This window comes from Acanthochromis polyacanthus, chromosome 1, assembly GCF_021347895.1.
Source record: "Acanthochromis polyacanthus isolate Apoly-LR-REF ecotype Palm Island chromosome 1, KAUST_Apoly_ChrSc, whole genome shotgun sequence".
NCBI classification, from domain to species: Eukaryota; Metazoa; Chordata; class Actinopteri; family Pomacentridae; genus Acanthochromis; species Acanthochromis polyacanthus.
In genome coordinates, this window is record NC_067113.1 from 28,610,171 (window position 1) to 28,635,660 (window position 25,490).

General features: G+C 40.1%; 1 protein-coding gene across 2 annotated transcripts in view; it reads left to right on the top strand.

The window, feature by feature from the left end:
- The first annotated feature begins 303 nt into the window (after positions 1–303).
- The window catches only part of trim9 (tripartite motif containing 9), a 63,993-nt gene continuing 38,806 nt past the window's right edge, over positions 304–25,490 (top strand). Inside the window, exons 1-3 of one of the 2 annotated variants that reach the window (XM_051945961.1) lie at positions 304–1,294; positions 21,559–21,654; positions 23,274–23,396. In XM_051945961.1, coding sequence (XP_051801921.1) covers positions 455–1,294; positions 21,559–21,654; positions 23,274–23,396 — 1,059 coding nt within the window. In that variant the 5' untranslated portion in view covers positions 304–454. The remainder of the gene's footprint in view (positions 1,295–21,558; positions 21,655–23,273; positions 23,397–25,490) is intronic. The other variant, XM_051945955.1, reaches the window with a different exon arrangement.

A 25,490-nucleotide genomic window follows, 5' to 3' on the forward strand; every position in this document is an offset into this window, starting at 1 on the left:
TTAAGTTTATGTAGAATTATGCAAATATGATTATATTTTGTTAATGAATTCAATGTTTTGTTGCTCATTTTATTGTTTCCTTTTAATCCCTAAACAATTAGAATTAGCCAGTGATGTCTGCAGACACATCTATCTGCTTGTATCTCGCTGTAAAGCTCATTAGAGAGTCTCCACACTGACAGCTGAGGTATCCAATGGTTGTGTGGAATCCACTGGTCCTCCAATAGAAACACGCTTTGAGCTGCTGCTGTTTTCTCATTGGTGGAGAGTGTTTTTTTTTTTCTTTCTGGCTCCTCGGTGCTGGTGTCTTTCCTCTGGTCAAGGTTGCTCTTGCAGTTCCAGCAGCAGCAGCAGCAGGCGGGACGCTCCGTTAACGCACAAACACAGAGCAGCCCGATTAGCTCTGCTGTAACTTCTCCACGGAGGAACCTCTCACCTCGCAGCAGCAGCAGCCATGGATGAAATGGAGGAAGAGTTAAAATGCCCCGTCTGCGGCTCCTTCTACCGGGAGCCCATCATCCTGCCGTGCTCCCACAACATTTGCTTGGCTTGTGCTCGGAATATTCTCGTGCAGACCCCCGACGCCGAGTCCCCGCAGAGCAGCCGAGCCTCCGGATCCGGCGTGTCCGACTATGACTACCTGGATTTGGATAAAATGAGTTTGTACAGCGAGGCGGACAGTGGCTACGGGTCCTACGGAGGTTTCGTGAGCGCTCCGACCACCCCTTGCCAAAAATCGCCAAACGGTGTCCGGGTTTTCCCCCCGACTGTCCCTCAGCCTCAAGCCCCGCAGCAGCACCTTCTCCCTCAGCCCGGCTCCTTACCTCCGATCCCCCGCAACTCCTGCATCACCTGCCCGCAGTGCCACCGCAGCCTGATCCTGGACGACCGGGGGCTCCGCGGCTTCCCCAAGAACCGGGTGCTGGAGGGGGTGGTGGACCGGTACCAGCAGAGCAAAGCGGCCGCGCTCAAGTGTCAGCTGTGCGAGAAGAGCCCGAAGGAGGCCACGGTTATGTGCGAGCAGTGCGACGTCTTCTATTGCGACCCGTGCCGCCTGCGCTGCCACCCTCCCCGCGGTCCCCTCGCCAAGCATCGCCTGGTGCCGCCGGCGCAGGGGCGGATAAGCCGCCGCACCAGTCCGCGTAAAATCTCCACTTGCACGGAGCACGAACTGGAGAACCTCAGCATGTACTGTGTTCAATGTAAGATGCCTGTGTGCTATCAGTGTTTGGAGGAAGGAAAACACGGAACACACGAGGTCAAAGCTTTGGGCGCAATGTGGAAACTGCACAAGGTACGTGCGTAAAATATCGCCAAATGCCAAAATGTTTAAATGTTGCGTCTTTTTTCTGTGTGTTTGTGCGTTTCCTCGCTATGATTCGTCATCCTCTGAGCTGAGCAACAAGTCTGCATTTGAAATAATTTGCTCTGTCTTGTCAGCTCTGCTTTAAAGCTGCAGGGACTCTGTCGCTTTGGATTTAAATGAATGCGTAAAAGCGTATATTTCATACAAATTGGGAACTTCTCTCGTCTTTGGTGCGCAGAACTGTCAGGAAGCAGCTCCATTTGAAATTCAGATCACAAATGGACAGCCAGCCAGGCCTAGTTTATCAACAGGAACCTGCTGCTATCACATCCCCTCCTCTCACGTTAAACTGAACAGTAATTCCGGCATCATTTCAGCTCTTGACATTTGTCTCCCGAGATTCCATACAGCGAATTCCTTCACTCTATATATCCTCCACTCCCTTCTGTGCTTTGACAGCTTCACGGGTCCCCCCTGGAGATCATTAGGCACGGCTAATATTGGAGCTCTGCTTTAATAGGAGGCAGCAGCAGAGCACAGATGCAGGCCTGTTGTAGTGTGAAAAGCTATTTTGGAAGCTCGGGTTGTTGTGGGCAGGGAGGCAGTGCGCTTTAGAAGGCACAGATTCACCTTTTCAGCATAGAGGGAGGATGTAGAGCCAGATTTAGCCCTTCAGTACTCCCATACACCCACACTCGCATGCAGGAGGAGCGATGGTGTCTCCTGGTTTCCATGACAAAACCAAAAAGTAGTTCAATTTTGGTGGACAAGCCACTTTCTCCCACACATACAACCACCATTACCTCCCTGTAGATGAGCTGTCCTCACCACTTACACTCTTATTTATCTCCAAAAAGAGCTGTTTATTTGACCCCCATTCCAATCATCTCAGATAGATGATGGTGAGATAGAGTGCCACCTCACATATGAGGATCAACTGTAAAATTGATGGAAGAATCAGAGGGAGGTTGAGCGTTTCACTCGCATCGAATTTCCATCTCTTCAGAAGTTGCCAATCTTTCCTGCTTCATCTTTTCGGGATCTAAAATGGAAAAAGTGAGTATTTTTAGAAAACATTCGGGGGGGATTTTGGTGCCAGTATCCAGCCGGGTGTCCTGTTTTTTGGTCTCCATCACGGCACCTGGTTATTTCTGACATCTGAAGCTGCTGCCCACAGAGCTGCAACAGATGGCAGAGAGTCGGAGCTGGCAGATCTGAGGTTGGGCATCTATTGGAGCTTCGGGGTTTTTCCTCACAGCGGTCATCTAGGAAAAAAATAGAAGCTTTTTCATATACTGTAGATTGTTGTGTCACACTCTAAGAAAATGTGCAGTTTTTGACCAACATTTTTAAGCAGTTTACTGTTATTTTACAGATACCCCCAGGTTTTCTTGTTAAATTTCAGATAAGTGACGTCCACTTCAAAAATCCGTATTTTTACAATTTGTAATTTGCCAATTTGACCATTATGTTACAGTTTCTCAGCAAAAACTCTTACTTAAAATATATCTAATAATGCGATCTTGTTCCAGAGAAACATTTTAGAATAATTTCAGAAATAATCTCCGTGACATGCCTGAAAATGAATTTTGTGTGACTGTTTATGTCTGTACAAGGAATTAGCCCTGGTTGGAAGTTTTCCTCTTTTATTGCTTTTCAACATCCAATCATGGTCAATTTAATTTGACTTTTTGGCGAAAATGTACAAATCAAGACTCTTTCATGTCAAAGTGAAGGTCGACTTCAACAAAGTAGTGTAACTAATCCACAACATTGCAGTTAAAGTGAGTGATTGCAGAAATATTCACCTAGTTTAAGTCTGTGTTTAGTAGATGCACTTTTGACGATAATTACAGTGTTTAGCCTGTGTGGATTGGTCTCAATCAGTGTTGCACAAGTATATGCTGTAATTTTACCACATTCTTTGTTAAACTGTGAAGGGATCATGAGAAAATTTTTTTTTTTTTAACTGTGGCTACAGTTGGATTAAGGTCTAGTCTCTGACACAGCTACTCCAGAACCTTCAGCTTGTTGTCTTTAAACCATTTCTGTGTATTTTTTGGCTGTTTGCTTCTGATTGTTGTCTTAGTGGAAAGAAAATCTTCTGCTAATTTGCAGTTTCCTTACAGACTGGATCAGGTTGTTTTCCAGGACTTCCCTTGACTTTGCTACATTAATTTTACCCTCTCCCTTTATAGACCTACCCGGCCCTGATGCCAAGAAGCATCCCCATATCATGATGCTGCCACCACCGTGCTTCACAGTAGAGATGGTGTGTTTGTGATGATGTGCAGTGTTTGTTGTCCACCAGATGTAGCCTCCAGTCTGATGGCAAAAAAAGCTCAATATTGGTCTCATCAGATCAAGGAACTTTCTTCCAGTTGACTTCAGAGTCTCCCACATGCCTTTTTGATGAATTCTACTTGAGATTTAATATGAACTTTGACTTTCTCTTTGTCTTCCATAAACCTTTGATGAGTGAAGAACAGGTAGTGGTTATTTTTTGTTCGGTCTCTTCCATCTCAACCATTGAAGCTTGTAACTCCTTCAGAGGAGTCATATGTGTCTTGGTGGCCTCTTTCACTAGTCTATTTCTTGCACAGTCACTCAGCTTTTGAAGACGTATTGTTCCAGACACATTCATGTGTGATTTCTTAATGATGAATGTAACTGTTTCAAGGGATATTCAGTTATTCTTGTTTCCATCCCATGACTTAAGGTTTTCATTGACCTTTTCACAGAATTGTGTGGTGTCTTCATGGTGTATTTATATCCAGGAGCACTGATTCACTGCTGACTGGACCTTCCAGATACAGGCGTCTTTATACTACAGTCGCTTTAGACACATTCACTGAATTCAGATTATCTCCATTTTATTACCTGTGTGACTTCTAGCACCAACTGGCGAGTCAGTTTAAAAGGTGTGACTACTTACACAGCTACATAATTTAGTCTTTACATTTTCAAATGATTGACATTACTGTTTAACAATCCCTTTTCACTTTGTCATGAAAGAGTCTTTTCTGAGTAAATTCTTGTCAAAAAAAGCCCAATTAAATCGACAAGCTGCGTGCTGGAAACAAGGTTAATGAGATTGAACCAAAACAACGAGCCGAGGGAAGCTGTATAATTGTCTGACTCCTTTCACAGTAAATGTTTTATACTGAAGGAGTCCAGCTTTAAATGTTCTCTTTGGCCACATGCAAAACCATCCAGTGATCAAATCCACATTCTGTTGCTTCAAATCCTCATACAAATGCACAGAAACACCATGTTTTCCCCGTCATACTAAAACTCATCAAAGCTTTTGGCTGTTTGATCTGAGTGCTTTTTTTTTTTTTTTTTTTGACTGGGCTGCTGCATTTTTCATCACTGCTGTCTAATGTTGATGCAGAAAGTGCTGCACTAAGACGCTTTATCTGGAATCCACACCTGCAGCATTTCCACTGTAGAGCTGAACGTTTAGTGCTGCACTTGTCTATCATTTAATAAGATCTCGTCAGGATTCTTCTTCAAGGTTTTTTCTTAATCTGCACCATCATCATTGTTGTCTCAGTCCGGACAAACCGTGCGCTCTCTGTCTTTGTGTAACATTTCTCTCTTTGTGGGGGAAAAGACGTGGCGCCATGGCAACCAAACCCCTCTTGATGTTGTGCAGAGCAGCAGAGGTCTCTAAGATACCGGACCCCACGAGGAATCCATCCCAGATGCTTTACAGCCTCCTTCTCTGTACTAAAATGAATGTTGCTTCAGATCATTACTTCATTCTCCTCTGGTCTCGCAGGGAGTAAAGACCGCCGTGATTTATCTGTAAGCTCCCCTTTTAGGACCGTGTGACTGTGTCCGAACCACGATGCCAATCAATTTCACGTCCCTGATGTCAATTTTCGAGCAGAAATGTTCGAGGCTCGCTTGCCTCTTCAGATTTGTGTCGGAAGGTTTTGTGTTGTGACAGGACGTCTGTGTTTATCTCCACAGATCGCATTAAAACGAGCAAAGAGGTGCATATACGGTGTTAAATCTTGGTCCTCGCCTCCTCCACGGGTGTCACAGGAGGTCAAACGGGACGCCCGACGCAATCTGGGGTCACGCTCTGTCGACTCAATGTGTTTAGAGGCAATTAAAGGTGATTAATTAGATGGAAGTACATGCAGATGCGTGGGTGTGCAGAAAATAGGCAGCAGATTGCAGCAGAAAATTAGTTTTGAGCTCTTGCTACATGAGGAAAGATAATGAGGAGAGTTTAACCCACAACTGGAAAACTTCTGTTTGTGGAGTTGGAATAATGTCCACTGATTTGACCCTTTGAACCCCAAGCAGTTTCTCGCTTTTTGATCCCGTCATATTTCTTTATTCACTGTGGAGTTATTTTTTTCTGCAGTATGAAGTCCTGCAGCTCTATGGAAACAGCACAACCTTGACTAGAAGTAGAGAGAACTCAGCAGTATTGCAAAGAGACAATGATGTAAATCTTTTAAAAAATGAAAACAAAATAGGATTTTCTTTGATTTATTATTTTGCAAAAATTGGAAAACCTGGAATCAAGATGAACAACATTTTTACAAATGTCAAAAAGTGTTAACACTGGAAAAAACTGTTGCTTTGTATATACTGCAGATATTTTAGTTTTTGCGTTTTTACAGTCTCTACAAACTAGACGTTTTTCCAGCAACAGATATTTCACTATGCTGAATGCATCTTCCAATAACTTGCTTTGGTTTTTTTTATGGAATCTTTTAGTGCAAATGCTTTATTTTTGGCAAATTTGATGACATATAATGATTTTAAGCTTGGATCTGGTCACATTTCTTGATCCATGGTTAGTTCAACGACGGTCCGAAAGTTGAAAATCCAACAATTTTCTTAAGTTTTTACAGTTTCAGTCTAGTAAATAGGGTGATTTTGCCATTTTACATCCTGCATGCACCGTTTTTCAAACTACGATCAAGCAGTAGAAAGATACTTCACCATGCTGAATGTATCTTCCAGCTCCTCTGTATGCTGCTTTTTTGCCACACCATCTTTATTTCATTGGTCAAGTCTGTTTTATTTCACATTCAGTTTCTCTAATTTCTTTCCATACTTGTCTCATACCTGCTTTTAGTTAACACAGCCTGCAGTTCAGCTGAAAAATTTCCCAGAATTCTTGTCGAGCGACTGTTTGTTCGAGCAGAGTCACTTATGGCTTCACGGTTGCGATAAGGAATGTGGAATTTTTAGTATTTTACAGAATCATTTTAATGCAAGTATTGATTTTTTTGTGATTTATTTCTTTAGAATAAAGCAGAATAAAGTGATTTTGGTGGATATTATGATCTTAAGGTTAGATAAAGGTTCAAAGACCATCGGAAAGCTGAAAAACCAACGATTCAGCTCTGATAAATGGTTTAATTTTGGTATGTAAAAGAAAAAAGATAACGTATTTCAAACCTAGCTGTAGGTTTTGGGATTCAGAGGAATATTTATCCTCCAATGTGTGCATCTGCTCCCCTTTAATATCACCATATGTTTGATCTAAAGCTGCTCCTCAGGAAAAACCTGATAGAAACCGACACAAAGTTAACCCAGATGTCTGCTCTGCATGCTCTCCGACAAGAAACCCCCAAAAAGCAGGCTAATGAGGACCGACGGAGCAGGTGCTGGTACGAATATTAAAAACCCCTCCTCGGTTTTGGGGCTGATGTTGTCGGCAGCTGTAGATTCGCTCCTGGATGAGCTACCTGCAGCCTCTGTGAACTCAGCAGGAGTGAAGGGAAATCCTGGATAAGTCAGACAGCGGCGGTGGGATCCCCGTCACCGTCTCCCGCTTTAACCTCCGTCTGCTGGTAGTAATGAGTCTCGCTGTCAGTCTGGATCCACCGAATCCACAGTCGGTCCCGCTGTTGGCTGCTCAACACAAAGAGGAAGCTGAAGATGTACGAACTCAATCAGTGGTCAGAAAGAATGTGCTATGCTACTTACGATTCGAAATGCAGCGAGTTATTAGCCAGAATGATGACTGCTGTGAGTCTACTGCGTACGTCATTTGAATAGAAACTCAGAACATGTTGATATGTCCAGTAAAGCCTTTTCTTTTAGTTTTCATGAGCTTTCCCTTTAAAAATCTTGCCTTCTATCTCTACTTGCAGTACAAAGGAGTCTGCAATTCTTTACATTTCGTCATGTATAGTGAAAATTCATTAAATATTCATCAGCATTGGACTGTATTTATCTATTATGACTTTTTTTTACCATTATCCATTTGATGTACTTCCTCTTTATATCATTATTTTCGTTGTTAATGATGTAGAAATAAGGTGCGTGTGGTTGTATAATGTTGAGTTTTCTTGCGGTCCAATGAATCTTTGGACGCAAAATCCACAGATGGTTGCTCTTTTTCTGTTGTTTTTAGGACTAGAGTAGCCACTAAATTTGTGTTTGCTTCCCTCAGAGGTCTATACGTTTGACAAAAGTCACAGTTTGACTCGTATCACTGCTTTTGAGTCACAAATTGCGTCATTTGCTCCGACAGTCATATCGTCACTACCAAATTCTTTAACTTTCTCTGTTCCGGTTGTCACGAAAAAGACTATAACATGTTGAAATCATTATATGTTGAGGGGTTTTTAGAATCACCGGCAACTCTACAGTCAACCAGGACTGAAATCTTAAAGGTCCCATGTGGTGAATAAACATTTTTATTGTTTTTTTTTTTGGTTGTCAAAAGCTCAGATATGTCAAATAAAAGCTGTTAAGATTTGAAGACGTTTACTTCTGCCATTTCTCAAGGTTCCGCCACAGCTAGTTAGCCCAAACTAATCAAAGAACTGCAGCAGCTTATTGGTTTTCAGAGCAAAACAGCCCCTTTAGAAACAGCTTAAAACCAGTAATTGTACAATCAGGGTGAAATGAACCATCTTTGCAGTATTTTGAGCTGAAAAACACATTGTACAACTTTAATTTGTTGAAAAGAGGCAAAATATGTGACTTTTAAGGCTCAAACTGTGTTGAGGGAGTCCAGAATGCAGCTGAATATAATATCTTTAACATTGTTTATTTATTACACCGCCAAACAATGCGATTAGCGTACATTTATCCATCTGTTAGTCTGTCTGTGTGCAGCATTACTCAAAAACGGAAAAACGGATTTGGATGAAATTTTCAGGGAAGGTCAGAAATGACACAAAGACCAAGTGATTAGATGTTGGCAGTGATGTGGCTTATGGTCTGGATCCACGGATTTGTTAAAGATTTCTGTATCATTGTGAGATAGCGTCACTGTAACCATGGCAACAAGTGAACGCTACATCAGCTGCCTGCTGTCGATCACATGATTGCGATTATACTATAGATCCGTCGCAAATGACACGACTGAGCAGCCTTGGTGGATTAATGCGCTCTTTGAGTGTTTTTCTTGTTTATTTATGCACTGTTGCCAGAGTAACTGAGTAAAAAAAACTTTATCAAGGTAACTATGTGACTAAATTGACATCGCAGTTCAGTTTTCACATTAAACAGGACTGAAATCTTAAAGATCTCGACTAAGGTAAATGTTGTACATGGGTGGATGATATGGACTTGGATATGAGACCAGTTTAGGATTCTGGACTGTGGATTTATTGATCAGTCAAACTTTGAGCCAATCCAAACAAGATTCAGATGTTTTATTTATTGGAAAACGTGCAACTGTGTTATGGCAAAACTTGGCTGTCAGTTTGAGAAGTTCTTGTTTTCAGGAAAACATCATAAAACCAGTATCATCGTGTTCGCATCGTGTAAACATCGAGGCCTGAATCTCCTCCATTGTTAATGTGGGATCAATAGCAGCCTGTAGTGTTGAAACCGAGAGCTGAATCTTTAAGTCGATGCTGTACGTGATTCTGAGCAGATAAGACGCTGCTGCTGGATTGTTGGAGATATGAGACTCACTGATGCGAAGAGACAAAGTCAGGATTGAGGTCTGTGGAGAATGAATTTCCACAGTGGGCGTTTAGGTTGATGCTGCTCCATTACAGGCGACGATATTTACCCCCGGAGCTGCCATGTAAAGAGATTAGCTGCGTAAATGTTAATGAAAGAGGAAGATAAAGAGCAGGAAAATGACCCTGAACGCCCTGAGAGGAGAAGTGAAAGAGCGCAGACAGAAAACACGGCGTCTGCACTGGAGGTGTTTCTGCTTTGTCATATTTTCATGTAACGTCTCTGGACAGAAACAGACCGACTGAATGCTTCAGCCTCCTCCAGGCGACGAGCTATAGACGAAGAAATGTCCCAAAAATCCAATGTTCCAGCTCTCCTTTGGGGCCCAAAAGAAAAGAAGTTCTTTTTCTTTTCCATACATAAATGAGTCACGACCAAATCAAGTAGTGAAATGTTTAAAACGGCATAATTCATCATGCGCCACTGTGTCTGGCTCAGCCGGTTAAATGAGGACAGCAGCCGATTTAAACAGAACCTGAAGTCTGGGAGCAGAGTTTAGACTGATTATGAAGCAACGTGACAGGCACTAATTTAAATATGGATGTATGTTCTCATTTTCAAAAAGGAAATAAAGGTTAATTTACTTAATTTAGAGAGCAATAGTCCAACTAAGCAGTGACATCTGTAAGCTCAGTGTGTAGCTTCTGATCAAGCTGAAGCAATAAAGATTTATTTAAAATAACTTTTACAACTTTTACATGTCATTAGAGCTGCAATGATCAAATGGTTTATTGGTTAGTTGCCATCTACACTTCAGAAAAGAGAACTGTTGGATCCACTTGTATGAATTATTTAATATAAATTGGATTTAGTTTATTCAAACTAAGCTACCAAGTAAAATTAATGCCTGGTTTAAGTTAAATGTTCTTAAATCATTTGATTACTTTCAAATTAGCAAGTTTTCCACTTTAAATTTTATTCTAAAACTTGATTTTATCTTTGGAGTTACTGTTCTTTGCTTTTCTTTACTCTTTAATCTTAGTAAAAGAAAATGGTGGTTAAGTTCCAGCAGGAAAATGTGAAGAAATGTGGAAGTCGGACGCACAATGCTTCTTTTAAGACAATTAGAATCACAGTTCAAAGGGACAAAATATCATTTTAAGTTGATAGAAGCCAGAAAAGTAAATCACTTTCACCAAATACAGAATACTAAATGAGATTTGTTGCTAAAAAGCACTTCAACTCTACCTCAAAGACACTTTTTCCAGTGTATTACATTCATCGGTAACTGTTTTGACAAAGGCTAAATCGATTTAAGGAGCTTCACAAGAAAAAATTGAATATCTTTTGGTTGAATGATCCGTTGATTGGAATTTGTCACCATTTTTGGACCAAAACAACTAATTGATTAATAATGAAAGCAGCCATTAGTGGCAGCCCTAAATATTGTCAACTTCTCTGAATTTCGGAGAGTCTGTAGTCCCCAAATGCATCATAAGAAATAGCAGCCTCTTTGATTAGTAGATGCCAATTGTCGATTGAATGTAACACACAAGGAGGCTTGTATTAACCAGAGCAACTCATGTGTTGAACGAAAGTGACATCGAGCAGCTGGGACTGTCGGGGTTAAAGTCAACCAAGACTTTGCAGCACAAAGTAACACAAACTGATCTAAGTGGGTCTGGGATTAAGAATAAACCAAGAAACCTTTTTTTTTCTTCTTACATTCATGATCTTAAAGTCGGCACAAATTCACCAGAATAACAGAAAACTCCTGTTTCTGATTAGCTTACAGGTGTTCCTGTCTGCATCCATAACCTGCAGTCATCAGTGGTTGAACTAAATATTTAGTCCTCGTACTTGCAAAATACAATAATAAACTGTTTTTGTTAGAAAGTGACAGTTTGTGGAAGATAATCCTGTAGCTGTTGACTAATTTATAGTTTTACCTGCTTTTACCAACACAAAGTGTCATGAAAAGACACACAAGAAAATCAAATCGCTAATAAGAAGCAAAAAGCAGCAGGGAAACGGAGCAGCAAATGTGAAAGGCAGCTGCCCTTTTAAATGCCTGATTAAAAAGTCTCCATTATTTATTCATGAATTCCAAGATATATTATAAATAATGGACTTTTTTATGTTCAATCAAATTAAATCTCTTTTTAATTTGAACTAATGCTAGTATTGATGGATTATTTTGTAAATTCCTCTTCTTTGTATCATTATATTGCTGATTGTGATGTTAAATAATGAGCAGTTTTGTGTTTTAGCCCTGATTAAGTAATTCATTAAGCACAAAAATAAATTCTTGTCCACTTTATCCTTTAATTTCTTTCACACGGTGTTGCTTTCAGAGCTACTCAGGGATTTAATCGGCCCAGTATTGTATGTAGAGACCACATTCTGTCTGTTTCTTTGCTCAGTGCATTAAAACAGCTCTGAAAGTTTATTTCCCTCCGGCTCAGGCTGTTCCTCGGTTTCCATTAGATTTCTGTCTCCAGGTTGGCCTCTGAACAGGTGAAATAAGGTCAGAATTTGTCTTTAATATCGCAGGAGACTTGAAATAAGCAACATGTCTTTCTTATCCTTCAGTTAATCTACATATTCATTTAATTAATGGCTGGAACTACTTAACTCTGAAACTCCACAGTCCGTCTATAAAGGTCTTTCTATTTATTTTAACCTGAGTGGACTCTGTTCTGGACTGCATAAAACTGCATTTTATCGACCATGCTGTTATTTTCCTGTTGGTACGAGACCACTTACAGCTTTATCCTTATTAGAACAAACTTCAGAGTCGTAAACTAAAATGTTGGCCAAGAACCTGGCCCAGAGTTGTTTTCCTAACAGTTCTTGTGTTGCACAGGAGGTTTTCTCACTTTAATCGATATGTATTCTGTTTGTCTGTCAAAGAAAAAGATGAAAAAGAAGCAAAAACAGCCTTTTTACTTTTATTTTGAAAGAGTTTTAATGCTCTGAAGACCCAAGCAGTCTCTTGATTTGACGTTTTTGCTTACAGCTTGCTCATTTTTCACAGGATATGCAATAAAAAGTCTTTTATGCAAACAGTACAGCCATGGCTAGAAGTAGGAAAAAACAAAACAAAATGTTATGATTCCATAAATCATAAAAAAAGAAGAATTTCTGTTATATTTATTCTACATAATTCAACATGTACAGTGCATACACGTGTTACCAATACTGGAAAAAAAAATCTAAACTCCACATACTATAGATATTTTATGATTTAGACGTTTTTGTTTCCATACATGTTCTTACACTGCCTGCAGTTCAGTCGAGTAGTTTCTGAATTTCTGTCACGACTGTTGCACACAGCCGACACCTTAATAGCTTCAGAGTTGCACCAAAAAACACAGATTGTTTTGGGTTTTTTTTTACAGAATTTTTTTTTTGCAAATAGTTTATTTTTGCCTGAATTTAATCAAATGTCATAATTTTAAGCTTCGATTTAGTCACATTTCCTGGCCCATGATTAATTCAAAGACTGTCGGAAGTTGGAAATCCAATAATTTATTCCGTTTTTACAGTTTCCGACTCTGACAAATGGTGTAATTTTTGCAAAGATAAGAGGCCTTTCAAACTCGCTGGTGGGTTTTGGGGACGTTGCCAGCAGAGAGACGACACAAATATTACTCTGTCACTCCACCAAGATTCCTCAGAAATGTCCTTTTTATTAAATAGATGCTGCTTTTATCAACAAATGTGCTCAACCTCTTCCAAACACACTGCCAGTCTGTCTGTCTGCTCTCAGTAGGTTCTTCCTGATCAGGTATTTTCCGTTAAAAAAATAAATTAGACCAGCAGGCCTTGATTCTCTAAAGTAGACGTCGTCCTCGCTGGTAAGAATAGATCATTTCTGCCCCATTTCCTGCTGCTCTGTCCCAGGTGTCCCGTCGAATAAGGACTCTCACTGATGAAACTGTTCAAAAACCCTCATTATTCATATAACTATTGGCGTGTGTGTGTGTGTGTGTGTGTGTGTGTGTGTGTGTGTGTGTGTGTGTGTGTGTGTGTGTGTGTGTGTGTGTGTGTGTGTGTGTGTGTGGTTAACGGCTCGTGGTGCATTATTGATGTTGGCAGATATAAGAGATGAATAATGCAGCAGCCGCTTAGGTTCTAGTTGTGGAAGACGGTTTCATGTGGGATCTTGTTAAACGCGGAGGAGAACCGCAATCTGGCCGGGTCCTCCGACGTGCAAGAGCTTAATTTTCTAACGACGGCGAGGTTCCCGGGACGGTAAACCTCATGAAGTCGCCCGCTTAACATTTCGCGCTGCATCTCCGAGGACGGCGTGTAAACAACCTTTCATGTCGGATTCTGCGGGGAGAGACGCGATCGGCAATCAAGCTGTGAGAAAATGACATTAATTTTCATGTTCTTTCATCTCAGGGCTTTGGCGGGGGGTAGAATGTATTTTCTTATTTTGTTTGTTTGCTTGGTGTTTTTTTCCTCATCAGAAGTTGACCTCAGGTTTGTTTACACCGCCTTAACCGGATGACTGTGTGCTACGTTCTGGATTTACAGGCCTAAAGAGGCTGTTTATGGAACATAGAGAGCGTTGTTAAACCTGAAGCAGGACGCTTAACCCTCCTGTTGTCCTGCGGGTCAAATTGACCTGTTTTCAAGTTTGAAAATGTGGATAAAATATCGATTTTCACAGTGGAAACTTCTACAGTTTCAACATTTATAAGAAATTGTTGAACATTTTTGTTGCAAAAAAAGTTTCTTTAAGAACATATTAGAACTTTTGCTGATATATGTGGAATCCCTTTAGATATTTTTTGGATTTTTTTTGGAAGATTATTATTCTTTTTTTATTTACTTTTTTTATTTTTTTGAATTTTTATTTCTTGCCAAATTTGGGGATTTTTTTTTAAGGAAATACAACTTTTAAGCGAAACTTTAAAGGAATTATCTTCCTGAAGATTTTGCAATTTTTTTATAAATTTGGGTAATATTTTACTGAGTTTTTGGGTTTTTTTTTTCAGAAAAGGGAACAAATTTTTTTTTTTGTTACCCGTAAATGAAGACAACAGGAGGGTTAAATTCTCTCTGGGAGGTGAGGCGGCTTTTTGAAAGTGGGTTATGGGAGCTTTAAAGCTATCTGTGCTATGGAAGTGATGGAACATTTTGTATGTGTGTTTTTTTAATTAGCTCAAAGTGGAGCGCTTTTACTTTTTTCTGCTTCTTTGGCTTTAGGAGCTTAGCGCTGACGTTATACCTACCTCCTCCTGTCCTTGCACTTCCCACTTCCTTGTGGCTTCTTTAATCCAAATCGGCTCCGACGCCTCTCTGACATCCACGCGTTCCTCTGACAGATTGGCTCGTTTGCTCGGCCGCCGGGAGAAAACGAAACGTGCGGAAAAACCCCGGAGCTGCCGGTGAATTATTCATGCCGAGCACGTGTTCCCACTCGGCTTAATTACCGACATGATTAGCGCTACCAAATAGCGGGGACAACCTACTATCTCAACAAGCCCTCTGAAAGCTCATTCCAATCATTCCAGCATCCTCTTCTCTACCCTGACGATGCTTTTGCTTCCACTGTCCCTGAACAAGATGTATTTTATCCCCGGGGCCTGCTTGGAAGTCGCGTTGCGTTAATGTGAGTGCAGGATTGTCGGTGCTGAAACTTACAAAAAGCCCTCATCTCTGTCCTCTGAAGATCCAGTATCAGCCGGATCTGTGATCACAAGAGCATGAATCATGCCATGACAGAGAAATCTAGTTCCCTCTGCAAAGGGAAAGAAAATGCAAATGCATGAGTGTGATGAGATGTAAATATCGTGCATGATAGCTTATCGCTAAATGTTCTCATCAATCATCTTAGGAGTGATGGAAAAATCTCATCACATCGCACAGAACTGATCACTCGCTGGGTTTCTTTTTGCTTCGCCTCTCCAAAATCAGCAGCACAAGAGCAAAAATGCAAGAAATGGATTCAAGAGTGTTCATTTGTGGAATGTAATCTTCAATCCTTCAGCCCCAGCTAGAATAATATGCATATTGTGATACTTCAAGCAAGAGTTACCACGTCGTTTATGTTCCACACTTAGTGGTTATGTTCCCATAAATACAGTATACAACAGAAGTGAGCACACCTCAGTGAAATATCACAATAAGCACATCATTTCCAAGTTGAGATGTCCATTATTTCCTCTTAAAAAGGCTCAAAAACTACTACATTGAGCATACAAGCTCCAAAGTCTCAATATGAAACGAAATTTCGTACGTCCGTGATTTCCGGTTAGCCTGATTGCATGAACGTAAAACCATAAAATTAAAACTTTTGCAGCTTTGGACCTATCGTTTGTGTTTATCTGTGTGTCTGCACCATCGTTCCATATGAAAACAAACTGCAAGAACCAAAAAAACTGGCTGTGAGACTTCACAAAGATGGATAAGAATACACCAAGGTCAGTGAAAAACGCAGTTACATCAGTAATGACTAAGAACAGATTGAGCCGTAGTACCACTAATCAGGGCTGCAACGGTCATTCTCCTTATATGATGTTAAGGACAGTGTACCACGTGCACAATCTAGCTCTAAAGAGGTGCTTCAGACTTGACGTGGGGTGATCAACACAAATCTCTTTCTGAGATGGCTCAGGCAGTGTGAAGGACATAAAATTATCTTCTGTGGTTGTCTAAGAGGAAAGGAAATTGCTTGCTGCTTTGTATGAAACTGCAAGATGAAACTTTGCTAAAGGACCTAAAAAGAACCTTGAAGCACATCTTCGGTGAAATGAGCACAAAACAGACCTCTTTGACTCAGATGGAGTCCAGTGTGTTTGGTGTGAACCTGGCCAGGGCTGCCATCGTGAACACATAGTCCTGACAGTGTAGTAGTGAGGAGAAAGTGTGATTAAATGAAGCTGAATGAGTGGAAAATATGTTGGGGAGACGACATTTACAGATGGAACCATGAATGTCTGTGAATATACCAAACTACTGGCTGAAAGGATCACTCCCAGTGTGGAGAACTTTGGCAGAAGAGGAATGTTCTGGTGTTCTAACAATCCAAAGCACAAAATCACACAAAAGTTTCTGAAGAATAAAAATGTGGAAACTATGACTAAGTGTTGTCTGACCTGATTTTAATAGACCACCTTTGAGGTATTTCAAAGAGAAGTGCTCTACAGAAATATCTCTATAGAAATTTGTATGTCGTCAGATTTAAAGTTGGACGTAAGAAGTAATGAAAAGCACTTTACTGACTTAAATTGCATTGAGTTCCTGCTTTGGAGCCTGTATTTTTACTGCAGTACGTCTAAGCTGTTACTTTTTCATCTGACATAAGCACAACAACCTACTGTTCAACTTAGAAGTGATGCAGTCTTGAATAATGTGACATTTAACTGCTATCGCCTGACTCTTGTTCTGCAGTGTTTGTGAATCATCGGGCTCCAACTGTTCAACTCAGACGTGTAGCTTCATCCTCAGTCTTTTAGCACAGTATCACGTTGCCATCCTGCTCACTTTTCGGCTTATTCTTGTTTTAAAGTGCGTCAGTGGGAAACATAAAAAGCCGCAACAGAGCAGTTGGGTCTGGAGCCTCCACTTCTTAAGCTCTGAAGTCTTGATGTGGCTCTTCAGCCCATTTGTAGCTGACGTCTGTGGCTCCACATGCCGACCTGCTGGCCTTGGCTCTGTGGTCGTCGGAGAGCAGGAAGTAGCCGTGAGCTGTGCAGAAATAAAGCAGCCTCCTCCTTTCGTGGCACGTTTTGACCTGGTTTTTGAGGACCGAGCTCTGCAGGCTCTCGAACAGACGCTGCGGAAAAACGCCTCCAGACAATCGAGTGCTTTTCATTTCATGAGCTCGGTCTCTGAACGCTCGCTGACTGCTAACTGGGCGAGGCGAGGCAGGAGCTCCCTCGACTTATCGCTGAATCACAGAGGAAAATTTAAGAGCTGAGAGAGAGAAAGTCGGCTCCGATTTAGGGCAGATGAAAGGGCAGGTGTGAGTGACCCGGCTGATCTGTAATGAAAGCAGCAGAGTGTGAGGGAACGTTCTCGACAGGCTGACGGTGACTGACTGGATCTTAAAATGATGGCGGCAGCTTAGTGATCCAGGCAGAGTGGAGCTGATTGATTTCAGAGACCCACAAGGACTGGGTTAATACACCAAAAGCTGCTTTCTTCTTCAGTTTTTTTTGTGCTTTTTTTATTTTAAGTTTAATCTAAAGTCATTACCTCTTCCATCACCTAATCTCTGGGCCTTTTTGTACCTTTATAGTATGTAGAGTTACCTTTTTGTTTGCTTCTAACACCGATAAGCATCTTAAAGAAAGTTGTGTGTTAATTCCATTTTTTCAGTTCTTGTAAAACAAGTAAAGAAATTGTAATTATTTGTAATTTGTGGAATTATATCTATCTATATATCTGACCAGTATAGTTCATATCTTAACTCTCTGAACCCTAAAAGCCATTTGATTTGATTTAAAAATTTGCCGTCTTTAAAAAAAATCACCATAATTACAAAATTTATTAGATCCAGAAGCTTTAAAAACAGAATCACAAAATATTCAACTTTCAGACGCTTCTTTAACTAATTATATGTAATGGTTTGTCTGTATGAAAACTTTCCCAAATCTGAGCTTAAAGTAGTAATTTTAATAAAAAAGGAATTCACTTTATTCTGTGTCTTATATATAATTTTGCCGGAAATAGACATTTTACACCAGATTCTGTAAAAATCAAAAAATTCTATGCTTCATTTTGCAACTGTGAAGATATCAGTGACTCGGCTGTGGCGAACGGACACAAGACGAAAATTCAGTGATTTTTCGGCTGAACTGCAGGCGGTGTAGATCATAAAAGCTTATTTTGTGAAGTCCCATGAGATAGCATGCTGTGAACTGGAGCTAAATGTATAAAACTGAATTGAATAAAAATATCTATAGTTTGTAGAATCACCGTGTTTTTGCCAGAATTAATAACCTCAGTGGACACTTGGAAATATGTTGTAAATGCTCATTTTTTTCACTTTTTATGATTCATAGACAGTGAAACTGTCATATTGCACAAAAATCACTTATTTTTGAGTTCTTTCACTCATACTCATTGTTTTTCTGTTTCGACAGAAGTAGAGGGCTTTATATTGCAATAAAAACAAGAAAAAAGAGTGCAGTACTCCGCTAAGGCTGCTCAGTCTTTGTATCATTTTCGACGGATAAGTCCCGATAAGTCCACGGCGGTGGATTTGTAGTAGGATCAGAATCATGTGATCGTCAGCAGGCAGCTGATGTAGGGTTCACTTGTTGTCATAGTTACAGTGACGCCTTGCTAATATCTCGCAATGATATGGAAATCTTTAGCAAATCTGTGGATCCAGATCGTAAGCCGCCACTGCCAAAATCTAATCATTTGGTCCTTCTGTCATTTCTGTCCTTTCCTGAAAATTTCATCCAAAACCGTTTGTCTGTTTTTGAGTAATGTTGCTAGCAGACAGACAGACTAACAGAGGGACAAACGTACACCGATCATCACATAATAAGCCAGCAGTGAGTAAAATTGTGATGGGAGCAAAAGAAGACACTTAAAATGTGCTCTAGCTTTAAAGGACTAGTAAGCAAATGATTGTAAATTGCTTCAAACTTCTGTAAATCTTTCCCTAACTTCAGGATTATTTTATCCTCCTGTGGGTGTAAACATGAACTCCCTGGCATTTTCTTTCCATGCAGTCCTCCTGGGACTCTGAAATACGAGTCCCCAGTTAACAGAGAGGAAGTTTCTACATGATCCCAGAAAGTTTACATTTCAGTCTTTACTCAGCTGCTGCTGCTCAGACTGTCCTCCGCTACAGAGGACTCATGTTGGCGGCAGCTGTCACGGTTTCCCAAACGCCGAGGTCGAAGGTCGAGCCGTCAGCCTCCTCTGACTGGTTCCCATTTGGTTTGACCAACGTCAGACCCGTAGCTGAGCTGACACAGAGCATGATGGGTTGTTTTCACAGCGTTTTCCACTGCATCAGCTCCACGCCACTTTTATTGCCGTCTTCCGGAGCTGAAGTGGGTTTTCTTTCTTCGGTCGGATAAAGCCCAGTACCCTCTTTAAGTCCCAGTAGACAATGAAATCCCCACAAAGACGGTTGTTCGCTCAACCAAACAAGGTTTCCCACAGGGTCAGAACCCCTCAGTCCCTCACCTCCGCGTTCACACAGCCTTCGCTTCACATACATGAACGTTTTTTTACCCTGCTGTCCAAACAGGGGGGTTTCTGTGTCATCGCACACATCCACAACACTGGCATTTCCCATCACGTGCGCCGCGCTCAGCTCTTCAGGCTGTAATCCAATAAGGACTAGAGCAATGCAGCAGCTGAGTGCTTATGTACATCGCCTCGGCTTTAACTGGAAATGGCATTCTGTGTGAGAGAATGAAGACGTTCTGCCTGATAGAAGGGAGAACTTTGACACTTAAAAATGTCAGATTCTCAGCAGCGATGAAAAGAAACTTTGTTGGTAAAGTTGGGCTTTAAAATGTGGAGTTCAGAGGTTTTTTGAAAGGGTGATTGATGTATGCAGTGAACATGGCAGACTGGTTGAAGTGTCACACAGCACACAATGGAAAATAAATACCTCACACGGGGCTGCCTTCATGTGTCTTTCCTGTCAGAGTTCAAGGTCTCATGAAGTAGTTTTGAGTCTTTAGTTTCTGCATCAAACGGGATGTTGGGGTGGAAAAGACGGAGTTAAAAAGTAGAGACTACAAACTGACTAAAATCACTGTCACTCCCACTCAGAAAGGACTACAAAGGAAGGAAGGAGTGTGATTCAATATCAGGGCGTCAAGTCGCACTGTAGATGTAAAACAAAGCCTGTGAAAATAAATGAAATTAAAAGCTGTGAAAATCTGCTAAGAAAGGTGTCAGAAAAAACATGTAAAAAATGTATAAAAAATAAACAGTGAGGAAACCTGCAAATATCTGTACAATAATGATATTTTTAGGTGATTGAAATACAGTAAAACAGCTAAATCTTATCAATTAAAAAAAGTAAATAAGCAGTATTTACAGTTTAGGCCTATTCTTTATTTTCTTATTTGAATGTTGTTTTTTTTTAACTTTTTTTAATTTCATGGTTAATCATTTCTTTACATTTCTAAAATATGGTCAAATTCATACCTTTTTTGTGATATTTACTATTAAGTTTCTGTAACTTAACAAAACAGGGAAAATCTGAAAATTAACAGCAGATTGTTAAAAATGACAATTAAAAAAATGTTTAAAACCCACTAATTTTCTACAGTGCACATATGTTTGAGGCTCTAAAGCGGAGCTGCTGCTGATAAACCACAAAGCTGCAGGTATTGATTATTCATTATTGACTAATCTGATGGTTATAGTCGTTGAATGTATAAATTATGTGGGGAAAAAAGTGATGATCTCAAAGTCCCAAACCCCCCAAAAAAACAGTTTATTGTCATACTAGGCAAAGAAAAGCAGCAAATAATTATAATTTAGAAGCTGGAGTCACCATATATTCAACATTGTTGTTTAAAAAATGTATAATAATCTAATAATAAGCTCGGTTGTGCATTCTACCTGCAGGTTCAGCCTGATCACTGGCATTGACTGACATCATTTTGCATAAACATTAGAACTAAAGTTTGATGACACTCACAGAAAAGTCATGTTTCAGTCACTATTTTCCACCATTTACGCCTCTTCTTCTGCTGTGGTTTAATACCACCAACTGTTTATCTCGAGGCATTTTACTTGTAATATTCATTCTGCATTTTAATGAGCATCTTTTGACATTAACATCGTGAATTTATCTGCACTGCCGAGGCCACATTTTGGTTTTAACCCAAATGAAAAAGAAGAACCCTGGAGGAGGTGATTGGTCGGATTTGCAGTGAGAAGGTGGAAGCGAAAGGCGATAATTCCACTAATGTAGAACTACTAGAAGCAGGAAATGAAGAGAAAAACACGGCTGAATCATCAGTCACGATCATTTATGTGACGGTTATGCATCAACCAAAATTTTCCAATCATGATAGTCTGACTGTGAAGGTGGCCAAAAACAGGGTGACAGTTTATTAGATGAACTCTTTGCTTATTCCTCTGAATTTAAAAGTTAACCTGAAATAACACCACCTTATCTTAACTTAGCCTTAACAGAATCATTACCAGTTATGAGCAGAAAGTTGTCAGATGCTGCTACAATGCTGATAGTAGTTTTTTGTTTGCACACCGAGGAACAGCAGGTTTCCTACAGATATGCAGATGATTCTTGTGATGATGTTGTTTTTTCTGATTGCATCTCAGTCTTTTGTATTACCAGTGCTGCTCCTGTAAATCTAACGTCTTCCTTGTGTCTTCCTCCACAGGGTCAGCTGTCTCAGGCTCTGAACGGCCTTTCAGATCGAGCCACCGAGGCCAAAGAGTTCCTGGTTCAGCTCAGAAACATGGTGCAGCACATCCAGGTAATAAAACACACACACAAACACAAAAACAAGCAGTTTTTCTTGATTTCTCTTCTATAATCTGCTGTAAAAGCTTGAAATCCTTCAGATTTGCGTCGGTATTTTCTTTCAAAGGTCTGTTCCCACACACTTTCTAACCCTCGGACTGACTTCTTGATAAAATACTCGATTTTAATTCCATCAAAGTTGAGTCATGTTCAACACATGAGACAGATGAGCCCTCAGGTGTGACCTTTCACACTCAGCAGTATCGTGTGCTGAAGTGGAACATATTGACCGGGACTAAATTTCGATCCTCGTGCAGAGACGAAGCTGTCGTCAGCTTAAGATTACAGGACGAAGGTGGGACTAAAAATCCGTTCTGATAATCGTCCAGCATTGAGACCCTGGGACGTGAGGGAAGGAAAGGAGGAAGGGAGGTGAAGAAGAGGAATGAAAACATGAGAGGTGTGAAAATGGACAGTATGAGGCGTGAACGTTGCTCGGTGATCTCGTGACTCACGGTGATTTTACTCTCACACTTTGTCTGATAGATGATGAAATTGGAGGCAAACTCTTCTTCGCTTATTGAACTTTGCTATAAATCTTATCATATCTACACTTCAGTGTTTATCCTGCTACTAAATTCATGTTAAAGTCCCTGAAATCTCTTCTCATGTTGAAGTTCCATACACGAAAGAATCCCTGTAGATTTTCTTTACTTTCTGTCTGGTCTCGTGATGTTGTTACTGAGAGTCAACCTAATTTGGCCTTTTTGATGATACTAAGGCTCTTTAATGTCAAAGTGAAACATTATTCTACAAAGTAATATTGATAAATTAATGCAATGTCAGATCATGTAAATACAGAAAACGCATATTTGCCGTCTGGCGCTTTATTTCTCTCTGGTCTTATGATTTCTTTTTTGGAATGAGAGTCAATATAATTTCTCCTTTTCGATGAAAAATAAATATATTTGCCATATGTTGATGGTTTTTTTCTGTCTGATCTTGTGATTTTTTTTGAGTGACAGTCATTATAAAATGCCCTTTATGATTAAGATTTACAAAAAAAGACTCTTTAATGTCAAAATGAAAACAGATATTTCCAAATGATGAATGTAAAAATAATGCCAGTTCATTTGAAATATATAATAAGTATATTTGCCGTCTGCTAATGCTTTATTTCTGTCTGGTCTTATGATTTTTTTTTTTATGTAAGTTAATATTATTTGGCCTGAAGGATATTTTTAAACAACCGTATTGTCATTAGTTAAAGAAAATTGCAGTAATTTTTACATTTCCTCTCCACTGAAACTAATAAAATAAAGACGATAACATGATTTTTGTGTCACCAAACAAGCATGTTCCCCCAAGACGATATGGCTTATAGATCAGGAATCTTCTGTAGCACAAAAATGCTTCATTTCTCATAATATTCTGTGATGCTTTTTGCCTTCATCAACAAACTGCAGATCCTGCAATCCAAACACTGTACTTTTTCTTACTCCTTTTGCGATTTTGATAATCAACCGATCTGCTGAAACATCGAACACTTAAATCTCAACAATAGTATCTCTGTCATCTGTGATATTACGGATGCCTGATCTGTTTTTCTGTGTGCGTTTGTTTGTCCTGCAGGAGAACGGCGTGGAGTTTGAGGCCTGTTTGGTGGCTCAGTGCGACGCCCTCATCGACGCCTTGAACCGACGTAAAGCCCAGCTGCTGGCTCGAGTCAACAAAGAGCACGAACACAAGCTGAAGGTGAGTGAGGAGATCCTTCTAAGCAAACTCAGTCTCTTGGATGGATATTAACCCTCTGAAACAAGCAGTTTCTGGCCATTTTTATTTGCTGCCGTCACCTTTTTTTCTTCAATATGGGATAATTTTTCTCTGCAATATGAAGTTCTGCACCATGAAACTGTGCTTAGAAGTAGAAAGAACTCAAAAATAAATGTGTCTGTGCAGTGTAGCAAAAGAGTAATGCCATAAATCATGAAAAAAACAGAATCATCAATAGATAATTTACAACTTACATGTTGAATTGGTGAAAACACAGCCTGCAGTTCAACCGAGAAGTCCCTAAATTTTTGTCTTATGTCTGTTGCTCGCAGCTGAGTCACTAATACCTTTGTGGTTGTGCTGTTAAATCCAGATTTTTTTTTTGTTTGCTACAGAATTTGCTCCAAATATTTTAATTTTGGCAAAATTTACAATGAAAGAATAAAGTGTATTTAATGAAAAATGGCAATTTTAAGCTCAGATTTAGTTTTGTTGTTTGAATTTTTTTAACAGAGCGGCACATCACACATGATTAAAATGTGAGGAGACGTGTAGAATGACGGGAACAGACTGAAATATGCATATTTTAACCTCTGATTTGCATAAGTTTTCACATGGAATGACACATAGTACATGATTAGTTCAAGGACCGTTGGAAAATTGAAAATCTGACGATTCTTTCTGGTTGGCAGTTTCTGGCTGTGAAAAATGGCAGAATTGTGGAGATTTGTTTTCTTTTTCTTGAAGAAATAATAACTGCACTGATTGGTGTATTCATTCATGAGCTACACAAGTGCAAAACACTGTTAAAAAGGCCATTTTTGTGTAAATTCAGTTGTTTTTCCCTTAAAAATGGCTGTGTTGAAGCTGGTCTTCAAGTTTTATGTGCTTGCGATGGTGACTGGTTTCATATTGTCGTGAAAAATACAAACTGGTGCCTCCCTGGAGGGTAAGAAAATCTGATTGCACAAAATGAATCTCTGACCTGCCTCGAAGGAATAGATGTTAAAAGTCATTGTATGTATTAATGAATTCTGATCTCGATCATAATTGACTTTAAAAAACATCACCATGTTTCCAGTTGCAAGCAGGTTTTTAAGTCATTGATGGACGATAATAAAGATTTAATGCAGCTTTGTGAGAAATCGAACTGGACTGCGGTGATTTCTGACGTATAATTTGGTGCATTTTCCTGTAAACCATCTGCAGCTACAATAAATACAAGTGAGAGGAGGGAAGAGCAGAGATACATTTGTGCTGTACAGCATCCAATTTCACGCTTGGACACGCGCTGGAATCGATGTTTCACACGTGTAGGTGGTTTAAGAAAAGCAGCCTGTGCATGGAAACATGTGAGCAGATTCACATGCAGCACCAACAGGTTTTCATGCAGTTATTTCATTTCTTTTACATGTGAAGGTTTTTCACGGAGGCAGCTTGTCGATCAGTCGCTTGTTTACATTTATCCAATAGATGGTTCTCTCCAGGGAGATGCTGTGATTGTCAGAGCAGTTTTACAGCTTTTTATCGCTAGATTTTGTCTTTACATTCTTACCTTCTGCAATCTAAGAGAAATAAATTCATTTTATTAGATAACAAACAACAGATGAAGGCTTTTGTGGTGGACTTTATGACTTGAAGGCTGAACATGAAGGTTTTTCTGATATTTGATCGCAACTTTAGCACATTAATATTAAAATAATCGACAACAGGTTGCTAATTCTGGCACAAATGAGAAATAATAAAAAGTACTGACTAAAATAAACCAAATCAAAGAGCGCCTTTCTCTTTTCTGAACACCTTGCAGGCTGAGGTGGTAAAACGGAGCGTTGGGTTTGTAGGCGTTTTGCTGCAGTGTCAGCAGCAATACTGGACTGTCTGAGCCAGATGGCGAAGCTTTCGGTTTACCAGCGAATCTGCATCCCAGCCCTCTGAGAAGTGGCTGAAATTAGGAGATCGTGGCTACAAGTCTGCCTCGGAGATAAAGTGAGGAAGATACTTGGCATCGAAAGGAGCTGTGGTGGTTCTCGGATGTTTTCTGACGACGTCCAGCTCAGAGACCCTGAACTCGCCGGA